This window comes from Penicillium verhagenii (genome assembly GCF_028828195.1).
Source record: "Penicillium verhagenii strain IBT 33310 chromosome Unknown utg000011l_segment0_segment0, whole genome shotgun sequence".
NCBI lineage: Eukaryota > Fungi > Ascomycota > Eurotiomycetes > Eurotiales > Aspergillaceae > Penicillium > Penicillium verhagenii.
Window position 1 is genome coordinate 280,574 of NW_026643175.1, and position 21,563 is coordinate 302,136.

A 21,563-nucleotide genomic window follows, 5' to 3' on the forward strand; every position below is an offset into this window, starting at 1 on the left:
GAAGATTGATGAGGAGCTCCTCCGCACGAGGCGTAATCTTATCGCTTGGGCATTATCATGAGCCGGGATAAGGTCGGATTGTCCGAAAAATGGGCGAGCTTTCCGATAATGATTCAATGCTAGGCTCAAATTGCCATGATGAGGAGGAAGCTTTGTTGGCACATTCTCTGCTATCCTTAATATCGCGCGACTCAGACGGTCACCATTTTCAACCTGCCAATTTGCTTGCGACACGTTGAAAAACAAACGTCAGAACGTCCCCCGGATAATGGCACCAACAGCAACCCCAGCGCCAGCTTTGCGGCCCTCTATCCCGGTCGTGCAAAAATGCGATGTCGATGCCATGGCCGCGATGGCCCATAGAGGCAAAGCCCTGCCCGGAATACCCGATTTTGACTCACATGCCCAAAAGCGCCAGTGGCAGCTGGAACATATGGCATGCGCATTCCGTGTCTTTGCCCGCGAGGGCTACGCGGAGGGAATATCCGGGCATATCAGTGTGCGGGATCCAGAATTTGAAGATCGCTTCTGGATCAATCCACTCGGGGTGCACTTCGGCATGTTGAAAGCTAGCGACATGATTTGCGTGGACCTGGACGGCGAGGTTGTTGGTGGGAATACGGCTGGCTCCATCAATGCTGCTGGCTTCCAAATTCACAGCTCAGTGCATCGCTCTCGGAAAGATGTGCATGCCATCTGTCATACACATTCTATTCATGGTCGAGCTTGGTCTGCGTTTGCGAAACCTCTTGATATGATCAACCAAGATGTCTGCTATTTTTACAAGGCCCATTCGGTGTACTCGGACTATGGTGGAATTGCCAATGAGGCCTCTGAGGGACAACGGATTGCTAAAAGTCTTGGAGATGGCAAGGCTGTTATCTTGATGAACCATGGGCTCTTGACAGTGGGTGAGACGGTTGATGAGGCAGCGTTTCTGTTCTGTTTAATGGAGCGGAGCTGTAAAGTGCAGTTGCTCGTTGACCGCACAGAGATGGAGAAGCAAATTGTGAGCGATGAAGAAGCAGCTTATAATTTCAAAATGGCCAGCACACCGGTAAGATTCGTTCCCCTGTCAAAGTTCCGAGGTTGTTTACTGACGCTTACATATATTGTAGGAATGTCTCTATACTGAGTTTCAACCACATTATCAGTACGAAGACCACCTATCTTATGGTAACTTCAAATATTAGCCGTTTAGAAAATGAGATTTAGTTATAAATAAAAGCATCTTGACTTCATATATTATACATAGGAATGTCTCTATACCAACTTTCAACCACATCATCAGTACACAGACCATCCGTCTTATGGTACACCGTCCCTTCTTTGTTGGGCTTGTTGGAGAACTGCAGTATCATGATACATAGGTCTCATCGGGGAAACGAGAGGCATCTGGTCAACGACGCCACCCGGATTCAACATAGCACTCATCGGTATAAAATTAGAACTCGTCTCCAATTGTCGGCGATCCAATGTCGGCCGCGGATTGCAAAATTGCACCGGTTCCACCAACGGATAGGATCGTGCACAGTGATCATCTTCAGGTGGCTTTTCAACAGCTTTATGCTAAATGAAATGTAGTTCTCAATAAAAAGGCGAAAAGTGACTTGTTTCCTAATAATCTCTACTGCCACACACCTGATTCAGTAATACCACACCCAGGTTGTCAGATTTTAGTGGGATATGCACAGGCACTAATTATGGGTGCTTACATAGTACAGGCGATCTAGATTCAATGTTTCACATCAATTGACGTTGAATCAACTTAATATATGTGGCACTCTCCTTTAAAAATCATTTGATCAGTCATTAAACTTAGACTTTGACCTACAATTTCTTATTTCTTGAGCAAACTACTATACATGATAATACACTAATTATAAGCTTAGAAATGATTCTTACCCCTAGAGCCTCCCCGCACTATATCTAAGTGGAGAAGGTCGAGAAATCGGCCATTCGTCGGCCAAGCCGATTTGCAGAATTTACTGATAAGCTGTTGGTTACGTGAAGTTGAAGATAGCGGATAGCCCGATGTCACGATAACCATCTAGACTTTGAATGGCTGATCACTTCTTTTCCAAGCTCTGCTTGACCATAGAGACGCGAATCCAAGATATGATGCTGGCTTGGGAATTGTTCTGCTCTAACATTCTTGGCGAAGGCGAACATGTCGGAGGCGGGAGGTAAGTCAAAGAATCGATAAGAGGTCTCTAAGGGGCTTGTTTTGATATCTGCTCGTCGAAGAGAAAGATACGCCCGCAATAAAACAACTTATATTCAAATATGGAGGGTATCTTTCAAACTTCGTGATAAATTTTAATCTGCACCAGTTGTCCGTGAACCTAACTTCTCGCGGCAAAATGTCAGCCCCCAGGTATCCTGAAAAGGACCCAATATCAACGACAGGGAGTGACCATTCAATGGGGGGTAGTGAAGATGCTACTGGAACAATCTCCAATATTACCGCGGGCTCTCAAGCTTTACATCGCAAGCTTCGAGGTAAAGAGGTGCAGCTTTTTGCCATCGGTGGCGCCATTGGCACTTGTAAGTCCCATCCCCTGTTCTTGCCCAGTGAAAATAGCAAAGTAAGCAAAGCAATATTGATGAAACTTCTAGCGCTTTACGTGCAAATGGGCTCAGCACTACCAAAAGGCGGCCCAGCCGGCCTTTTCATCGCCTTCCTCGTATGGGGAATCGTCATGTGGGCAGTGAATGAATGCTTCGCCGAGATGGTGAGTTATCTACCCGTGCCATCTCCGTTCGTCCGCTTTGGTAGCGAGTGGGTAGATGATGCCTTGGGTTTTGCGATGGCGTGGAACTTTTTCCTCAATGAGGCCTTTCTCGTGCCGTTCGAAATGGTGGCCATGAATATTATGATCACCTTCTGGACGGACAAGGTACCAGTGGAAGCTATTATCGTTGCGATGATTCTCCTTTACGCGCTCCTCAACATGATAAGTGTGCGATATTTTGGAATCGCGGAATTTTACTTGTCCATATTCAAAGTAATGCTTATGATTGGGCTGTTTCTCTTCACATTTGTCACTATGCTTGGTGGGAACCCCTTGCATGACCGCTATGGATTTCGATACTGGGAGAAACCTGGTGCATTTGTGGAATATCTTACATCTGGGGGAACTGGAAGATTCCTTGGTGTTTTGACATGTCTTTACCAAGCAAGCTTCTCGTGAGTGAGGATAGCTTTTAGTAGCTACTCGTTTTCCCTGTTGATCGACGCTGACAATCGGTTTTAGGATCTGTGGTCCTGAGTATATATCCATTGTCGCGGCTGAAGCTGAGAATCCTCGGAAAGTTCTGCCGCCAGCCTTCCGATCATTTGTCTGGCGCATGCTTGTCTTTTTTGTTGGTTCCGCTCTATGCATGGGAATTGTCATTCCATATAACGATCCCACACTCGCTGCTATCCTCGGAGGAGATGTGTCTGGTTCAGGCACAGGTGCTGCATCGTAAGTTCTATCCAACACTTGCTGGGTATTCTAATGCTTCTTGTTCTAACTTTCCATGTATAGACCGTATGTTATTGCGATGGAGCGCCTGAAGATCTCAGGTCTCCCTCACCTGGTTAACGCTCTTATCATGACATCGATCTTCAGTGCTGGAAATGGCCTTCTTTTTACAGCAACCCGCACCTTACACGGAATGTCAATCATGGGTCACGCACCTCGCTTCTTCTCGAAATGCACCAATGGTGGTGTTCCTATATACGCCCTCATGTTCACATTATCCTTCTGTCTTCTTGCATTTCTGCAGGTCAACAGCACCTCTGCTGAAGTCATGAACTATTTGGTTGACCTGGTCACATGTTGCCAGCTGATGAACTACGGCTTCACTGCATTGGTTTATCGACATTTCTTCTCTGCTTTATCAAAACAGGGGATTTCACGGGATACTCTCCCTTATAAAGGACGGTTTCAACCATATACATCCTATTTAGCTATGGGTGGCACGTCTTTCATGCTTTTGGCAGGAGGCTACAGTGTATTTTTGAAAGGGGGCTGGTCTGTGATGTGGTTCTTCCTGGATTATGGTATGATCGGGTTCTTTATCGTCGCATTTGTTGGTTGGAAGTTGGCTTTCAAGACCAAGTATGTTTGGCCTGGAACTGCCGATTTGAGTCTGGGTGGACTTAAAGAGGAGATTGACAATTACGAGGCGATCCACAGTATAGATCAACCGCCGAAATTGGGAGTTCTAGATAGGTTGTTTAATTAACTAGTGCCATTAAGCCTAACATTTTGTTCACACGCATCGACCAATCTCTGGGTTTTATTTGAGCAGTTCCAACTTTCAAACCTTTGTTTCTATTCTATAGTAATCTATGTATGCGACCGGATGCCAGTTTAATTCTTTAGCTGCTCTCTAGGCAGTCCAAGACTGGCTAGAACCTTCATCGGACCAACCTCCTTCCATGCATCCAGCTGCTTTGGGTCATCCAAGTAAACCGAGCCGACCATTGCTGCTGAGTTGGCAGTAATTCCATGACATAATTTTGCTTGTCTAGGAACGACCATCATCCACCGCTTGGTCAAGATAAAGTTATGCGGACATGGATCACCCTCTTGCACATTGAGCAATTCTCTAGCCTGTCGCAACAATCGCATGTAAATTTCTAGCACAAGCTCGCTGTTTATGACAGGATCACCCGGCAGATCCCGAAATTGTTGCAATAGATGAACAAAACCAGGCGGGCCTTCCTCTGGCACCGAATCATAATCCGGGAAGAACTTGAACCCTTCACCGTATCTATCATCAGCCCCTGGTGCAGGAATCACCTGCAAATGTTTATGAGCCCGACTAGAGCCCGCCAAGACACCACAGTTAAAGAAAACATAATGTTCCTCTTTCATCTCACAGATCATCTGCCACCCGGCATCGAGGTCCTCACGATCAAGCGCCTCGTGTTGCCTCCGATACGAGTCCACCGTCAGCAGGAGGAGCATGGGGCGAAAGACCGGGAACTTGTTGTGCACCAGATAATGGGTGTCATTGACGATGGTGATAAAAATATCAGGGTGATCTCTTGCTAGATCGCTGCCGGGACCAAATGTTCCCGAATGAGGATCCGACTCGGATGCGCCCGAGCTCAAGACGTGGACTTTGTCATCAGCCTGTGGCTTGCTCTTCAGGGTCTGGACCACATGGAAGCAGAACTATAATTGATTAGTTTCTGAGAGGGACTTGGGAGTCATGTGGTGGTCGAGACGAACGATCATGCCCTGGTCGGTAACAAGGACCGGTTTGCTGGGCTGATAAGCAATGATCCCGTTCGACACCAGTCGGTCGAACTTGGCGCATATCTCCGCATGACTGAGAAGACCAATTGGCATGATGAAAATGCCTTGGCGGCTGAAGGAATACGAATTCTACTTCAGGTGTGATTGATGGCTCTTGGAAAAGATGGATCTACATTGTGAACTCGGTAGGCAAGAATCAAGAGACGTGTACGCGTAACGCGGCCACCGATTGGCGGCGATCACGCGACCAGCCCCCCTCGTGGGTTAAGGTTGGGCCACTTCAATTAGGCCTTGAAAACAACACATACTAGTACCTGGCTATGCAAGTGCCATTTTACTCATATATCACGGATCAATCTGTTGAATCGACCCCGGAGACGGGGTTGGCAACTTAAAATTATTTTTACGAGCCCGAGACCAGTTGATTTCGAGGCTTAAAAATCAAAAAATCCCCAATTAAGGCTGTGCCAGGCTTTGCGGGCGAATCCCACCCTTCGAGACAATCACACGCGCGGGCAAGACCTTTTTACTGGCTTATTGTGTATCTGCAGGACTTTTAGTAAACTTGCGTGGCTGGCAGTTAGTGCTTACGGGAATTGTCTACTCATGGCTTGTGGACAAATCAAAACGCCACATCAGTCTTCCCTCATGCTATCGCGGCAAACTCCCCGCCACGCATTTTGGATACGAAATTAACCCTGAGAAAACGGCAGCACCCGGGCATCCGTTGGACCCTCGGCGTGGCTGATGATGGAGGCTCAATTAGGGATTTTGCAAGTCATAAATGCCACATGGACTTCTTTTTCGGTTACTTCAAGTTGAATTGTTATAAGCAACGCAATTGTCGTCTAGCGCAAATCCAGACCCGATTCCCACCCAGCGGGTGTTTTGAAATAACCTCGTCTTTGCTGCAATAATCTACAGCATCCCCGCTAGGATGTCTACAAATATTCTCAGTCAGGCCGAAAACGGGGATCTGACCCGATTTTCACGACTTGAAGCTTCCCTTGTGAACGCCGAAGTTGAAAAACGCCCTAATTCGAGATCGCAGAATGATGTCGACCGGCATGCTGAAAAGACTGATCTCGTTGTGAATGAACTGGATTTTGATTTTGACCTTGACACAACCAACTACCCGCTGGGAAATCTCAGTTCCCTTCAACAAGTTTTCGATGCCGTGCAGTGCAACCATCATCTGAAGAATGAAAATAATTTCTCTCCCGTATCTCGCGTAGAATGCCTGAACGTTGACTCGCAGGGTGGAGGTATGTACTTGCGACTCAAGGATACAATGGCCATTTTTCTAACATTTGAATGAATCAAAGAGTGGCAAACACTAGACGAAGATGGCATGGGAACCTTCCTACAGGTATGAACAGTCCGCGAAGCCATATATAGACTATTCTTTCGATGTTAACAATGACCAGCAATTCAAATTGCCATCTCCCACGTCTCCGCCATCTAACCGCACAACCGGCCGTAGAATGCTTGTTTTGTGAGTTTGCCCTTCTTAATCTTTTGGACTCAGCCCTGACTGGTCTAGTTTTGTGCCTCTGGTACCCGCTGAAGGAACATCATATGGGTCACGGGCTGTGATCACCAGGAAAGATACTGAGGATCTTCTCAAGACTTTGAACATAAATCCAGCCTTTCTGCTCAATCTGATCGGACGACCTGATTATTGGGCGCCGCAAAAACACTGGGAGGCCGATGATACGGGAAGGTTAATTGCTTGTGGTTCGTGAACATCAAATTGCTGAAGAAATACTCCGAGAATTAGAGTGTACTAATTTTAAAACTTCAGATTTGTTCTGCCAGCATCCTCGCTGGAACCTACATGTCCAGGGATCTCCCACATCAGTCTACATGCGGCATGATATTAAAAACGATTTGACAACATACATCATCTCACACAAACAGTTCGATACCCCGATCAAGACACTCACCTCACTGCTGAATATTGCACTCAATACTGCCTCAAGTGCTCAAAGGGGCCCCGTGTTTTTAGACGACCCTTTCGATATTCATGTCATCTTATCCACTCTATCCTTTGAAGCTTCAAAATACCACGTCAAGCGATTCCAACGGTTCATGTGGACCCACATCAGCAAAGTCGATGACCATCTTGCCGGCCTTGAGATCAGCGACCGAGCAAAATTAGGAGACCTGACCAAACAGCTCCAGATCATCTCCAAAAACGCAGACTCACATATTGCAAATGCAGATGTGGCCATCATCACAGCAACAGCCATCCGAGACGCTCATTTTCGACTCATCTCCTCACTTTCACACTCTGCTCCTTTTATTGTTCAACGCGTGGAAGATTCTATATCTTACATTATCTCGTCTATGGAGAAACAGAAACTGTGGTTTTTGAACTACAAGCAACGCAAGGACAGCACCATGTCTCTGGTCTACAATCTCGTAACACAGCAGGATGCAGAGAACAACATTCAGATATCGCACAGCATGAAGCAGGACTCTACGTCTATGAATGCGATCGCTGCTCTGACCATGATCTTCCTGCCAGGTACCTTCGCCGGCACCCTCGTTGGAGCTGGGGTATTTGGCGGCGCGATTGGACAAAAGGTGTGGCTTATTTGGGCAGCTATCACAATTCCTTTAACACTGATAGTCATGCTATGCTGGTGGCTATACCAAAAAATGAAGAATCCCATGGTTTTTGGAATGTCAATCTTACAAGGTAAAGGGAAGCCCGAGCCACAGGTGGAAGTTCCCAGACCTAGGCGGTTTAGCACATTTTCCTTTCGGAGCTCGAAAGCGCAAAAAGAGTTTTAGCTGAAGAAAGCTGAGTCAAGGCTTACTTGATTATTGACTTGTGTATGTCCATATCACTTTATCATCTGTATGAAAGCTATGTTTATGATGGAAACAAGTAGATTAGATTTGAAGAAAATAATCAGATCGAACTGGAAACCGGTCCCGAGCCGAATGACATCACAACTGAATATTTAGACTAGACCACATCCTATACCCCACTGTGTCACCAAGTTGTTCTACGGGGGATAAATTAGCAGGGGGTCTCTGTTTGGAGATTGTCATCAACTTTAGTACACACAGGCCGCGTGAGATTTACCCCCCTGCCCCGCACCTGCTCACCACGCAATAATCCCAAACCCGCATACTCCGATCGCAATATGTCGGCTGTCAACAAATATAATGAGCTACCTCGCTCGATTACGCGACCATTGCAATGTCCCTACGAGGTGAGTATCCTCGTGTTGTGAGACGCCTCAATACGATGCTGATGGGCTCTTTCAGGGCACCACATTACTCCAGACTTCGCGTCTCAACAAAGGAACCGCTTTTCCAGATGAGGAACGACAAACTTTCGATCTACACGGGCTACTGCCGCCTAATATCCAGACACTGGATGAACAGGTGGAGCGCGCTTACCAGCAATACAGCAGCCGGAGTGACGATCTGGCCAAGAATACGTTCATGGCTAGTATGAAGGCGCAAAACGAGGTGCTATACTACAAGGTATGCTACACACGGTATAAATGGGCTTGGCATTTTCGCACACTATTGTGTTTTGATGTGCTGAATCAACTTTTCAAATCAGCTGCTGCAAACCCATCTGAAGGAGATGTTCAGTATCATCTACACTCCTACCGAGGGTGACGCCATCGAAAACTACTCGCGACTGTTCAGGAAGCCCGAAGGATGTTTCTTGAACATTCGAGACCAAGGCTCCATTGACAATATTCTGACGCATTTCGGAAACGAGGCGGATATCGATTATATCGTCGTCAGTGATGGAGAGGAGGTAAGTCTATACATATGGAAACATTTGAACCCACTCCAAAAGTACCCGTCTCTAAAGACCATTGCAGATCTTAGGAATTGGGGATCAAGGCGTTGGTGGAATTCTTATCTCCGTCGCCAAACTTGTGATCACCACTCTCTGTGCTGGTATTCATCCGGCAAGACAACTTCCTGTGGTCCTCGACTGTGGAACAAACGTAAGTGGCACGGGAAAGCTATATAAACAGCAACTGGAAGCTAATTCATTACCTAGAACGAAGAGTTGCTGAAGGATGAGTTGTATCTGGGACTCCGTCAACGCCGAGCCCGAGGCAAGGAGTACGATGAATTCGTGGATAACTTTGTTCGCGCAGCTCGCAAACGCTTCCCGAATGCCTATATCCACTTGTGAGTGAGAAAATTCGAATATATAATTTGCATTGGTGCTAATCCCGAAAAGTGAGGACTTCGGACTCGACAACGCGAAAAGAATCCTAGACAGATACCAATCACAGATTCCCTGTTTCAACGATGATATCCAAGGCACTGGCTGTGTGACGCTAGCAGGCATGATGGCGGCTCTGCACCTGAGTCAGGTCCAGATGAAGGATGTTCGCGTGGTCATCTTCGGCTCGGGTACAGCTGGGACGGGAATAGCGGACCAGATCGCGGATACGATTGCAACAGAGACTCACAGGCCCAAGAGCGAGGCTTCAAAGCAGATCTGGTAAGTACAGCGCCGCAAAACCAAAAGTCCCCTTCCCCAAAAAGAAACTAACGTGATGCAAAAGGTGCATCGATAAACCCGGTCTCCTCTTCAAGTCCATGGCAGAGAAATTGACTCCAGCCCAGACACCATTCGCAAGAGAAGATACAGAGTGGCCATCCGAGAAGCAAAACGACCTCCTATCCGTAATTCAACATGTCAAACCCCACGTCTTGATCGGCACATCCACAAAACCAAAGGCATTCACGGAAGAAATTATCCGCGAAATGGCCAAACACGTGGACCGACCCATCATCTTCCCATTGAGCAATCCCACTCGCCTCCACGAAGCCGAACCAAAGGATCTCTATAAGTGGACAGATGGCCGCGCACTCGTTGCAACAGGCAGCCCCTTCCCGCCTGTGGAATACGACGGCGTGAAGTACGAGATTGCCGAATGTAACAATTCGACTTGTTTCCCGGGAATCGGACTCGGCGCGGTTCTTTCCCGTACGCGGCTTGTTTCGAAGAAGATGCTTGTTGCGGCGGTGGAGGCACTCAAGGCTCGTTCGCCTGCTTTGGATGATCCGAATAAACCTCTCTTGCCTGATGTGGAGGATGTGCGGGAGATCAGCGTTGATATTGCTGCTGCTGTGATCAAGTGCTCGGTTAGAGAGGGCTTGGCGCAGGAAGAAGGAATTCCTTCTGAGGATGATGATCTTAGGGAATGGATTCGGGCACAGATGTGGGAGGCTGCGTACCAGTCTTTGGTGAAGCCGGAAGCGTGAAGCGTGGTCTGCTTATTTATGTGTACTACGTCTCTCGTGTTGGATTTGTCTTGTTTTTCTATGGGTTGTTAAGTACATATTGTTACAGAGGCTGTAAATGCTACAGCTCCAGCAGATCAATATCTCTTAAATGTCAATGTCTTTCCTTGTTTATAATCATCCAAGTCAACGAATGATCAATTGATAGGTAAATCCCAATTAGGCTTGGTTCTCCTCCAACTCTCACCTCCTCTGACTATAAAACCATTTTTTCCTCCCTCTTTTTCTTTTTCTTTCTTTCTCTCTTCTCTTCTCTTCTCTCAAGGCCGTCGCGCCTCTTCAGTCGACAACCCCACTAACCTTCCAGCTTCGTAGACCGCACTAACCTCGCAGCTTCACTAATCATTCCAGCTTCGTAGACTTCCATAGTCTTAGATAGCCCGTCCGCTCCTCTCTTTTCACGCTCGCGAGCGCAAGACATGATGATATCACATATGTGTTCCGATCTTACAAGTCTCCAGGCTTTCGAGCTTGCGAGTGTAAGAAACGACGACACTCCACAACTGATCTGATCTTGCAATTGTCTCCGGGCTTCTCCCCTCCTTCCCCTTCTCCTTCTCCTTCTCCTTCCCCGTCTTCGTCCTGGTCCCTGTCCCCGTCCCGTCCTCGTCCCTGTCCCTTTGCCCCTGCTCTTTCACCTCCCCCTCCTCCCTGTTCAAGCCTCTTGCTCTTTACTCATTTACTTTAAATAGAGGCATAAAGGAATACCATTATACCTAAAAGCCCAAGTATATCCCTAAGCCTCTTATAACTTCTCTCTTTAGTACTAGTATTTCTCGAGATATCCTTAATCAGAACCTAATAAGAGTAGACAAAGCTACAGGTAGACAAAAGAGACACTCAAAATCCTCTCTAATACTACCAGCCTGATAATAAAAAAAGAAAAGAAAGAAAGATCAACCTAGGAATCGAACCAGGGACTTCCAGAGAGGTAAAAAGCACAAACACGCAAATATTTCCCAAGAAACAAGTCACTTGCTCCCGCCATCGATGCATCACGGCTTCATACTAAGAACTCCCCTCCGAACTTCAAAAACCAAAATCAAATCAAATAAAAAAGATAAAAATAAAATACTTTCTTAATTTAAAAAAAGAAAAAAAAAGAGGGCAGATACTTTGTAGTAGGTCCGCGGCGCACTTTCTCGCTGTCACTCAACTTAGGCTTCGACTCTTAGGCTCGCCGTACTACTCAGCATCCCCATCGTGGATGGGCCCAGTGTACCTGAAGTGGGGGCCGCAAATCCAGAGCTGGCTGAGGTCCCGAAGGGTGGAACCAGTTGGACTACGTGGGTGCCAGGATGGAATTTATCCTCAAATTATTAAATATAAGGGAGCCCTTAGCTACTTTGACTATCTTCCTGCCTTGTCTCTTCCCTAGTGATTCATCATACAGGCTACTCGGATCTATTGATGCCTCTTATTTATCTTGACTTGGCTCTTGCCTTCCTGATTTATTCTTGATATCTTCATCTTTTCTTTTGTCTTATCCCCATAACCTTTTTTTAATCTCCACTCTCTCTTATAGAACTATAGACCACCTTTTCTGACACCACTATGGAATGTGTTTTTGATTCATGTGTACTATCTAGTAGTAATAATTGATGTGCAGACATTGTTCACGAGAATATTGCCCTCGTACAACACCTGTATTTACTACATTCCTTGTAACAAAACAATTTGATTGATATAATATCGAATGTTTAATCCGTTGGGACCAGTTTCTTGAGGTCATGAATATTCTACATAAGCAGTTGAGCTAGGGGCACTGAAATCAAACTATGCTCATAAAAACAGAAACAAAATATAATGCATGCACATTTGTGCGAGATAAACATTTGAATGCAAATTCTTCAAGGAACCCATAGACGCATGAAACCAGTCACATCCTGACGACAAGTGACACAGCTTCCAAAATTATTCATAGCCAGACTAACACGACAATCTTCACAAATGCAAAGGCAACGACATGGCCAGGTAATAACAGACCGAGGGCTTGTCTGACAAACCACACAGGGCGGTCCATTTGGACCCAATCCCATGGCACCCTCTTCCCAGCTGTGGACGTCGCCAGTAGGTGCAGTTTCTGAGCGCCGAGAAATGATCAGATGCTCCAGCAACTCGGTTTCTTCTTCGGGGTTTGGTTTGTGCTTTTCGGCAGTTGCCCTAGAGCCGGCGTGATGAACACGGGAGGAAAGCAGGACACGGGATCTATCCAGTTCTACCTGCTTTCGATATTGACTGCGGGTCATGATGCGGTTCTCGCGTCCCGGGGTGAGGTGGGCAGCAAGGATGCGTGCTTCTTCTCTGCTCTCACGGTCACGAGGGTCAAGGAGACGAGCAAACGTTCCCATATCCAGGTGGGAATCTTGAAGGGGTGAATTCTCCCGAGAGAACCCATGGGGATTGGATTGAGTGGGGGTCCGGCGACCATCAGATGGGTAATCTTCCCATTCGGACTCGGAGGCGTTGGTGGAAAATGATACGACACTGGTCAAGTCGTCTTCGTAAAGAGGAGGTTTGTAATCCGGAGTATGATCTTGATTACCCCAGGACCCACCAACCTTCCACCACCGGTACATTTTCTCTTCCAGTCGGCTCTCATCAGGTAGTTCCCATCGTTGTCGGCTGGAGCTCTCTTGCTTCCTCATTTCTAATTCGACGTCGAAATCATGGTTCTCTGGAAGTTGAAGCACTCCATCATCGGTGAGGATCCAGAAGTCTAAAAATTCTGGCGAGGAAATTTTGGCAGCCTTTCGGTTTTGACGCGACCCTGCCAATCGTTTCAACCACTGTGGCCGAGAGTGGATACCCATACGGTCAAGCAATCTACTGAAACCACAGGCAACCCAACGCGCAATGAGCGAGAATATGGCGCGGAAGAAAGAAAAACCATGCCATAATCGGACGGAAGACCGGACGGCGCCAACACCTCCAAGTTCAGCTTGGGACTGTGTCGCTCGTGAGCCATTCTTTGGCTTCTCGATCTTCTTCTCTCGTCCGTATCCGCTTTCCCAGGTTGAAGCGTCATCGGGCAACTCAAAACTAGCAAACCTGGTCGGGTCAAAAGGTGTTGTTCCCTCACCCTCACTGACCCAGTTTCCGCGTGACGAGTTGCGCTGTCGGGAGGCTTCGATTTCGGCCAGTCGATCATGTTCTAGCCAAGTCATTTGCCTTGCGATCACCGTCTTGCCTTCATTCAAGAAGACAGCTTCACTCGCAGCCGTTAACGCCACATAGCCAACGCGCAGCAAAGTGGTGTAGAAATCCTCATGTCGGTTGAAACGGATGTTACGAATCTGGCTGGCCCCCTGCATGTTTTCGTTGGCCACCATAAATTTCTCTCGGAGAGTGAGGGTACGGTTTCCCTCGGGTGCCAAAGAGAATGCAGTGATAGTCAAAGCCAATCCATAGATTGTGACGCATATCAAAACCCCAAATAGAACAAGTAAATGAGGAATGAAACCGACGATGCAAACAGTTGGGAATTTGAGGACACCGGTGTCGAGGCTTATAGGTGGGCCCCTCTCCAATCCCCAGCACATGGCAGCCATGAAGCAAGCCCCCCAGACAGCAGTATTCGCAAGCCGGTATCGGCTTTGTTTGCCAAAGACTTCAAGGATGTGCGATGTCAAACTGTTGCAGCACGATATCAACACAATAAGTAAAAGCTCCGGCGTGACGTTCATGCGCTCCAAAACTTGAGCTCTAGTTAGCATTTGGAGAGGCGATGCCGAACTTTCTGCAGTTGAACCCTGTGTAAGGGGATTTTGTTTCGCAAGGCCAAACATGCCAAGTCCAATCGATTTACTGATCATAGATTCGGCTTCCGCAAAGGCAAGGGAGTGTTCGAAAATCGACATTCCTGTCTCCGTCATAACAGGTCGTCCTTGTAGTGCGCAAGAAAGGGTTTCCACAAAATGGCTGAGGCATAAGATGATGAAAACCGGCCATAGAAGCGCGAAGGATCCATATGGAATGGTCTGAGCAGTTTCCGTTCGCATCATATTCACAGCACTGCAAGCTTGCTCATCGGATTCCCATGGCAAGAGGCTCGATGCGAGCCAGTGCAATGAGCCCCCGCCAGTTGCGTAGTCAAACACTAACGGCTTCCCTGGTCTCCCATAGCGCATTGCCGAAAAGTCAGGGGAGGTTTGGCACCGGATTCCACGGGTCAAGGACAATATCTGCGAGAGAAAAAGAACGATAGGAATGATGCGCATAGCAAGGCGTCTCTCCCATCCCAGTTGTAGGTGTCGGCGCGTAGATGCGTAGATGGTGATTCGGTTCAGGATTAAGGCCTGTCGCGATTCATTAGTTCAGTCACGTTAAAATATTGACGCCGTACTTACCTCTACCAAGCATGCAAAAGACCATATGCTGGTCAAATACCCAAAGAAGCCACCGACTTTCCGCATCGTTGACGTGAGTTCCGCCAGGTACCAGTTCTCCACCTGTTCCACCACCTCGGGAGCACCGGCCGCGATCTCTGCGGCGGCATTCAAGGCTTCGTGTGCGATATTTTGCCCGGTCTCTGGCGCAGCAGTTGGCCATAGATTCAGACTGATATTCTCTATCCCAGCCAGTCGGGCAATATGTTGTGGAACGGTGTTGAAGGCAAATGTTTCCGCATGGTGTAGGGCGCGGAGTGGAAGTGAGAGTAGTTCGCGTGGCGAAGGAAGGAGTGTATTTCCGGAGGTCTGTGAGATGGTTGAGTTGATCGCTTGCACCACGGATGCAGGGGAGGTGGATGGCATCGATGCTGGGCCTAAAACACCAGACATGGTGGGCGGTTGTCAAGGAGGACCCTATCGGTGATCACTATCAACAAGATCCGGGGAAGTCGGAACGCTATGGGGAAACCCCCACGCGACGCTTGGTATCAACAGATGGAATGTGAGATGCAATCGGAGCTATGGAAGAAATCAAGGGCCACATTCAAAACCATAGCGAGCATAGTAGCTCCTGCTGATTGCAAACTGATCAAGGAGGGGAAGAAAGGGTAGGGGCTGCGCGCTGCTTCCTTCAATCCGGGCAGCATCTCCGGATGAGTCAGCAAATGGATAAGCAATCAAGATTCACATCTCCTTGCAAAATTTTGTTACAGTTTGGCTGCGAGGGGGAAATAAGCTGGGATTTTTATTGAAAAATGTGAATTAAAGGCAACCAGAGCCATATGGATACAAACATTCAATACGAAGTACTTGGGAATTTAAAACATACGTTAAAGTTAATAGCCGGTCTCTTTGCCATCTAACATTTGTATACATCCATGCGATGTACTACATATTGAGTATGAACAAACAATAATGTCTAAGATTCCCAAAACCAAATATCTCGAGTCTGAGGTCCATAGTGAAAAAGCCACATGGGCTGCTTGAATTCAAGTAACATTACCCATCAAGGACATGTGCTGTAACTAAACCATTTAACAGACCTTGCAAGGCATATGTAAGTAATAACAGTCCATAACTCCACGAAAACACATCGCCCGTGATATCTTTATGTTCTCTCGTTGCGCCATGAATCATAACAAAAACCCTCGGAAATGCAAACCTGCCAAACCATCTCTTCGTCAGTGTTTGTTCCTGCGACCAGAGCAAACAACGAACGCAACGTACACTTACATTGAACCCTCGGAGGATATTTAAACGTCCAGATAGTCGGCAGCCATCAACAGCTCAAGGCAGAGCTCGGTGGGAATTTCCATATCTTTCACATCTTGATCATTCCTGTGAATATAGTTGTAGAGAAAATAAAAGCAGACTTCCACGAGGACATAGCCGCTACACGAGAGGATAGAGTGGTTATTATTACGGAGCAAAGCAAGTGGCGAGATACGATGGTCGGGATCGGGGACAAACCTTATGGTTTCAAGCACACAGCGACCGGTGATAGCCTCTTGGAAACTGTCTAAAAAATCGAGGATAAGCAGAGGTTTTGAAGACATGGGCAAATATTAGCATCGGGATTGGAATGACATACTCTTAGGGTCCAGCATGCGGCGGAGTGTGCCCGAACACAAAACAGCTTCATAGGGTACGACAAATTCGTAACCATCAAGCGACACCAAGGTCACATATTCGAAACGCGGCGCTTCAGAGATCTCCATGGTGGACAGACCTGAGTTGAAGCTTGAGTCAAGAAAGTGAGGAAGGTGAGATTCCGCGATCCGCGGCGAGTGATATTCGCGAGGTCCGTGCACTTCGATAACGATAACGATAACGATAAGCCGATAAAGCCCGCGTCCTTCTTTCGAAGCCCGTTAATACTGGGCTTACTAGTGGCTGAGTGAATACGGATCAAGATGAATAGCAGCGCATCTTGGAATCGGCTCAGAGCTCCAGCACAATGGCTACTCTATACCCGACAAATTAATACGACAAGACCTACGCTTCTCAGCACAGCTAGTGTAAAAGGAAGCTTCCGGTCTCATTCCTCTGCCCAGTCCAGTAATGATACACCCATTACCTTCCAGCCTGCGAGCCGGCTCTCTGGTCGGACATGCATGATCACCGGCGGAACATCAGGGATTGGGTTTGCAATTGCAGAGAGATTCCTGCATGAGGGTGCGTCTTCAATCATCCTTGTTGGCAGGTCTCGGGAGCGTCTAGAAGCAGCAGCTATGAATCTCCCATCCCCGGCAAAGGTACAGCTGCTTGTCGGCGATGTAGCAGAAGCTGGCACATGGATGCGTGAACTCGAAAAAGAAATGGTGAGTCTCTGGCTGTGAATTTTCTCTGTCGGTTACAAACAGGAGCTAAACAACGACGCAGACAAACGTGGATGTCCTTGTGAATGCCGCAGGAATCTCAATCACAAATATTCTTCCTCGGTCTGAGGTAGAGGACATCTCTAAAATCCTACGTACAAATCTTGAAGGCGCCATATTGACTTCGCGGGCTTTGATGCGCGCCGCAATCCGCAGCCGTGTACGGAACCGGAATGCCTTAGAGGGAGACAAGAAGCCTCCTTCCAGGTGTATCATCAATATTTCCTCGTTGCTGGCTCTCAAGGCAGGAACGGGTGCCGTTCCTTATGCAGCGTCGAAAGCTGGTCTTTTGGGGTTGACACGGTCGGTTGCGGTCGAGTCGGCGGCATCGTTGAAGAGGGTCGTTATTCGGTCTAACGTTATTCTACCGGGGTATATTGAGACTCCTATGATTGCAGGTATGCTAAAAGATGTGGATTTCTTATTGGTTTTACGCATTGCTGATCTTTATCTCCAGAGTTCACTGAAGGCGAAGTAGGCAGACTGAATGATAGCATACCTCTTCATCGATTTGGGCAACCGAGTGAGGTGGCTGACGCGGCCGTGTTTCTTGCACACAATGAATATGCTAATAATTGTGTGCTTAACCTCGATGGTGGATTAAGCGCGGTCTAGCCGGTATTATTGATTTGAGCCTAATACAAGGGAAATGATAGTTACAGAGCATGTACTAATAGCATACTGCGAGGTCTTCATTTGTCACCTCGATCATGTATAAAAGAAACATTCATCCCTGTTTCAACTAGTTGTATTACATACTAGTAGGTACTTCCAATATCCTGGTCACCATCTCAAGCTTGATATTCATACTATGCTCCGCCATTCATTTCCGGCATAATTTAACATTGAGGGATTGCGAAGTGCTAAAAATATTTCTTGATCAAACGTAAATTGCTTTGGTGTAGTATAATACAAATAGGGTAATAAAAGCCACAAAGAAAAATGAATATTGAAAAATGAAAACCTGGACGCCGGTGAACCTCTATTCTTTTTGCCAAAAAAGCAGATGTTGAGCCATTAAATCCGAGGCATGTACTATCTTCTAATCGTCGATCGTTATAGCCCCTTCATCTTCAATCACGATAGGCTCGTTGTCATCAGATGATGACTCACCTGCGACCTTTTTGGCGATATGTCCATTCGTCAGATCATCATCTTCACCTTCTCGCTTCCGTTTGCCTGTTGAAGTGGTACCATTTTCCAACAGTGTATCTTCGGAGAGAGCCTCGGTTGTGGGTTTGGCTCTGCGGGGAATTTCCACGAGCTGCTTTAGCTGAGCAGGCTTATCCTCCTCAGTGGCTTTTTCAGTTCTATAAACCCGAGTTAGCCTGAATCTATTGGTAGTCACCCACAAAATATGACTCACCTTTCAATGAAGAACAACTCCAGGTTCACTCGAGGTACTTTATCTTGATCATCTTCATCCATGACGGTGATCCAAGTACCGTTTGTTATTCCGAGCTCAGAAAGTTTCTTTGGGAGGTTATCCTCTAGATCAGGATCGTAAATGACACCTGATTCTTTTAGGATAGAAAATTCTTCACTGTAGCCTAACTCTGATTGAAGTACTCCCTCGACGACATCATTGAGAGTAGCTTGCTCGGGGTCAATAATTACATGACCGTGCACCGCTGAACAAACACCGCAATCGGGTCTTGGAGGGTTCAGAGAATCAGAGTTGATGGCACGGGCGCCAGATCTCTCGAGGAAAACCTGGAGAGTGAATTGTAGCGTCAGCAATGGAGAGAATCGGAAATGTTCACGAGAAGAAAATTGAACGTACCATCTTCGAATTTGCCAGATCATTTTGGAGGACTTTGAATGCCTGCAGTACGCAAAGTCCAGCGGTCATAGCATTTGTTGTGGCAATAGCAGGAATAATATTGCCAGCCATCTCTGCAATTCTTGTTAAAAATGTAAAGCTGTAACATCAGTTGATTTGAACTCACGTTTAGTATCGAATTTTGATCTACTTTCGATACCGAAAATGGCAGCCCGCAGGATTGCCGTGGCCGTCACGAAATCCAAGGTATCGGTATCATCTTTGTCAAACTCCAAGACCGGGGGAGGGCTCTCGGGCGATGATGTTTTCTGGAGCTCTTTGAGGCGTTTGCTCAAGCGGACCAAGCTGTCCTTGAACACGAAAAACGCTTCTGGTAGCGTCCACTCCCTCTGGTCGATTTCGGCGATTGTAGGTTCGACGGACTTCGACTGCTCCTGCAGGTCGTCCCAGACAAGTGCTTCCGGGGCTTTACGCTCCTTCCACATTCCTTCCATTGCCCCCAGTTCTTCAATGTCCAAACGGAATACCTTGTCAAAGACCTTGTGAGGGAACTCTTCCGACCCCATAGAATCCCGAATCTCTTGCAGTTGCCGCGCTTGTTGCTTCAGTTTTGCGATTTCATCGGCTGGTCATAAATTAGCATAAACAAAAACCATCTGTGACATAGCTTGGGTGAACTAACCATTGTCTGCGGTCGTGGAATTATCGAGGGTCTCTGTGTCCTCGCTCTCTCCGAATAATTCACTATTCCATGAGTTAAAAGCAGAGCTTCCAATGTTTGGCGGGCTGTCTTACGGCAGTAGATAGCTTTTCCCCCATACAATGCAGTGGATTGGTTGGGTGGGGGAGCTTCTGATTGTACAGATAGGATGCGCTTTGGGGGTCTCTTTCGGATTGCAATCGTAGCACTCAGTCGTTCCCTGCTCGAGTCAGCCATTATCCTTTCTTTGAACCATATTGTCTCCCTGTCATTGCGACCCACCTTTTCGATTACCTGCACCTGACCATTAAAGCCCGTGGTGCCACTCTCAATTAAGGGAACGGATGCAGCAAGGCACATATGATTGACATGACGACGTGCAGCAAGATTGTCAAGCGCATTGAAAACAATGTTGAATGATTGAAACCACTCAACATTGAAGCGCTTGTCCATGACATTGGCATGGTAGGCTTCTAGCTTCGCCTTCGGCTGGAATTTGTGCGCAACCTCCTTCGCGACCTAAATAAGAAAACCAGTTTCGTCAGACTCTTGTATATATATATAAATGCGCATAGTCGTTTTGCGCACGTTGTGCAGAGAGCGGGAGTTGTGTAAAGGGAGCCGGAGGGAAAGGGTCGAACGCACCAGTGCCTTCGGTTTCTTGATGTGTTCGTGTCGGAAGAGGAATTGGCGATTAAGGTTACTGAGGTCGATTGTGTCCAGGTCGATAATGTGAATTTCACCAAAGCCTGTTAAGACGAGGTTTTTCAGCAGTTCGCATCCAATGCCGCCAGCGCCGACCAATAACACGCGTGACTGTTGAAAGAAAAGCATGTTAGTACTATGCAATCGCATCAAATTATTCCACCCTTCCGAGAGCTTCCAATTCTGTTCCAGGCTTTGTTACCTCTTGAATGGTGCGTGTGAGGGAAACACCAAGAGAGCGCTTGATGGAGCTTTCCGGCATGATGGGCGGAGGGTTGGGGGTGGCGTTATCTGTGTTTGTGATCAAAGGTGATCGCGGATCCAATGGACCATGTCGATCGCGTGGAAATAAAAGACGGCGGAGAGGGGTGGGAGAAGAAGGAGGAGAGGGAGGGAAGGTAGGGAAGGTAGGGCGCGTGAGATCCGGAAGCAATGGCCGAGACGAGGTCTTGACTTTCGATGATGGCAGAGCCTCGCCCGCCAACTCCGCAGCCACTTCAGAATTGTTCGGCTTGGACATTGAATTCATTTTCATTGCTTTTTTTTCTCTCTAGATTTTTTAATCTACTAAGCTGATTATCTTCTTTTTATTTTGAATCATGAGGATTTTTTTCTCTATAATTGTTTGTGCCTTGGTTACAATTGTCTTTGCATTCCATGCAGCAGTTGGCGGCTGCGTACAGGACCTTGCATCCCCCGCTTGTTGCCTGTGGAGATAATCTCTCCAGTTGATTGAATCTACTGAAGGCATGTATTTCTGGTTTGTTTGGATCCTTTGTTCGGTTTGAATCCAAATCAAACCATATCAAACATGGCGCTTTTTCTCTTAAAATTCTCGTGGTTTTGTTCCATGGTTCTATACTAGTTAAGTTAATAACTAGTATGTGTTCCCGATTCCCGATTACATATCGGTGACTCCATATAACCTCATTTAGGTGAAGTAGTATCGAATATTAGTTATAAATCAGATATGGTGAATCTACCCAGACAATCAACTCTTTCCAGGAACACGAAGAAGATCTGTACAATCAAACAACATAAAACAGA

At 47.0% G+C, this 21,563-nt stretch overlaps 9 protein-coding genes across 9 annotated transcripts; 5 read left to right on the plus strand and 4 right to left on the minus strand.

Moving 5' to 3' along the window:
• Positions 1 to 268: 268 nt before the first annotated feature.
• N7466_010502 (uncharacterized protein) lies at positions 269 to 1,193 on the plus strand (the record flags this gene model as incomplete). The annotated part of the gene is made up of 2 exons (XM_057169891.1): positions 269 to 1,057; positions 1,119 to 1,193. 2 exons carry the CDS (start codon positions 269 to 271, stop codon positions 1,191 to 1,193), a joined length of 864 nt encoding a protein of 287 aa, XP_057016500.1.
• Positions 1,194 to 2,363: 1,170 nt separating this feature from the next.
• Positions 2,364 to 4,236, plus strand: N7466_010503 (uncharacterized protein; the record flags this gene model as incomplete). Its single annotated transcript, XM_057169892.1, has 3 exons — positions 2,364 to 3,190; positions 3,258 to 3,470; positions 3,534 to 4,236. 3 exons carry the CDS (start codon positions 2,364 to 2,366, stop codon positions 4,234 to 4,236), a joined length of 1,743 nt encoding a protein of 580 aa, XP_057016501.1.
• A 128-nt stretch (positions 4,237 to 4,364) lies between these two features.
• N7466_010504 (putative phosphorylase) lies at positions 4,365 to 5,351 on the minus strand (the record flags this gene model as incomplete). Its single annotated transcript, XM_057169893.1, has 2 exons — positions 4,365 to 5,174; positions 5,232 to 5,351. The coding sequence occupies 2 exons, from the start codon at positions 5,349 to 5,351 to the stop codon at positions 4,365 to 4,367; spliced, it is 930 nt and encodes a 309-aa protein (XP_057016502.1).
• An 844-nt stretch (positions 5,352 to 6,195) lies between these two features.
• N7466_010505 (uncharacterized protein) lies at positions 6,196 to 8,057 on the plus strand (the record flags this gene model as incomplete). The annotated part of the gene is made up of 5 exons (XM_057169894.1): positions 6,196 to 6,523; positions 6,584 to 6,627; positions 6,686 to 6,753; positions 6,802 to 6,995; positions 7,063 to 8,057. The coding sequence occupies 5 exons, from the start codon at positions 6,196 to 6,198 to the stop codon at positions 8,055 to 8,057; spliced, it is 1,629 nt and encodes a 542-aa protein (XP_057016503.1).
• Positions 8,058 to 8,416: 359 nt separating this feature from the next.
• Positions 8,417 to 10,520, plus strand: N7466_010506 (NAD-dependent malic enzyme; the record flags this gene model as incomplete). Its single annotated transcript, XM_057169895.1, has 7 exons — positions 8,417 to 8,485; positions 8,541 to 8,762; positions 8,845 to 9,048; positions 9,116 to 9,244; positions 9,301 to 9,434; positions 9,487 to 9,753; positions 9,818 to 10,520. 7 exons carry the CDS (start codon positions 8,417 to 8,419, stop codon positions 10,518 to 10,520), a joined length of 1,728 nt encoding a protein of 575 aa, XP_057016504.1.
• A 1,889-nt stretch (positions 10,521 to 12,409) lies between these two features.
• Positions 12,410 to 15,340, minus strand: N7466_010507 (putative ubiquitin-protein ligase (Asi3); the record flags this gene model as incomplete). The annotated part of the gene is made up of 2 exons (XM_057169896.1): positions 12,410 to 14,857; positions 14,909 to 15,340. The coding sequence occupies 2 exons, from the start codon at positions 15,338 to 15,340 to the stop codon at positions 12,410 to 12,412; spliced, it is 2,880 nt and encodes a 959-aa protein (XP_057016505.1).
• An 863-nt stretch (positions 15,341 to 16,203) lies between these two features.
• N7466_010508 (elongin C) lies at positions 16,204 to 16,668 on the minus strand (the record flags this gene model as incomplete). Its single annotated transcript, XM_057169897.1, has 2 exons — positions 16,204 to 16,469; positions 16,542 to 16,668. The coding sequence occupies 2 exons, from the start codon at positions 16,666 to 16,668 to the stop codon at positions 16,204 to 16,206; spliced, it is 393 nt and encodes a 130-aa protein (XP_057016506.1).
• A 195-nt stretch (positions 16,669 to 16,863) lies between these two features.
• On the plus strand, positions 16,864 to 17,943 carry N7466_010509 (SDR family NAD(P)-dependent oxidoreductase; the record flags this gene model as incomplete). Its single annotated transcript, XM_057169898.1, has 3 exons — positions 16,864 to 17,271; positions 17,333 to 17,726; positions 17,786 to 17,943. 3 exons carry the CDS (start codon positions 16,864 to 16,866, stop codon positions 17,941 to 17,943), a joined length of 960 nt encoding a protein of 319 aa, XP_057016507.1.
• Positions 17,944 to 18,370: 427 nt separating this feature from the next.
• N7466_010510 (E1 ubiquitin-activating protein ubaB) lies at positions 18,371 to 21,036 on the minus strand (the record flags this gene model as incomplete). Its single annotated transcript, XM_057169899.1, has 8 exons — positions 18,371 to 18,638; positions 18,695 to 19,041; positions 19,112 to 19,224; positions 19,278 to 19,736; positions 19,794 to 19,855; positions 19,933 to 20,330; positions 20,457 to 20,627; positions 20,719 to 21,036. The coding sequence occupies 8 exons, from the start codon at positions 21,034 to 21,036 to the stop codon at positions 18,371 to 18,373; spliced, it is 2,136 nt and encodes a 711-aa protein (XP_057016508.1).
• Between the last annotated feature and the right edge of the window lie 527 nt (positions 21,037 to 21,563).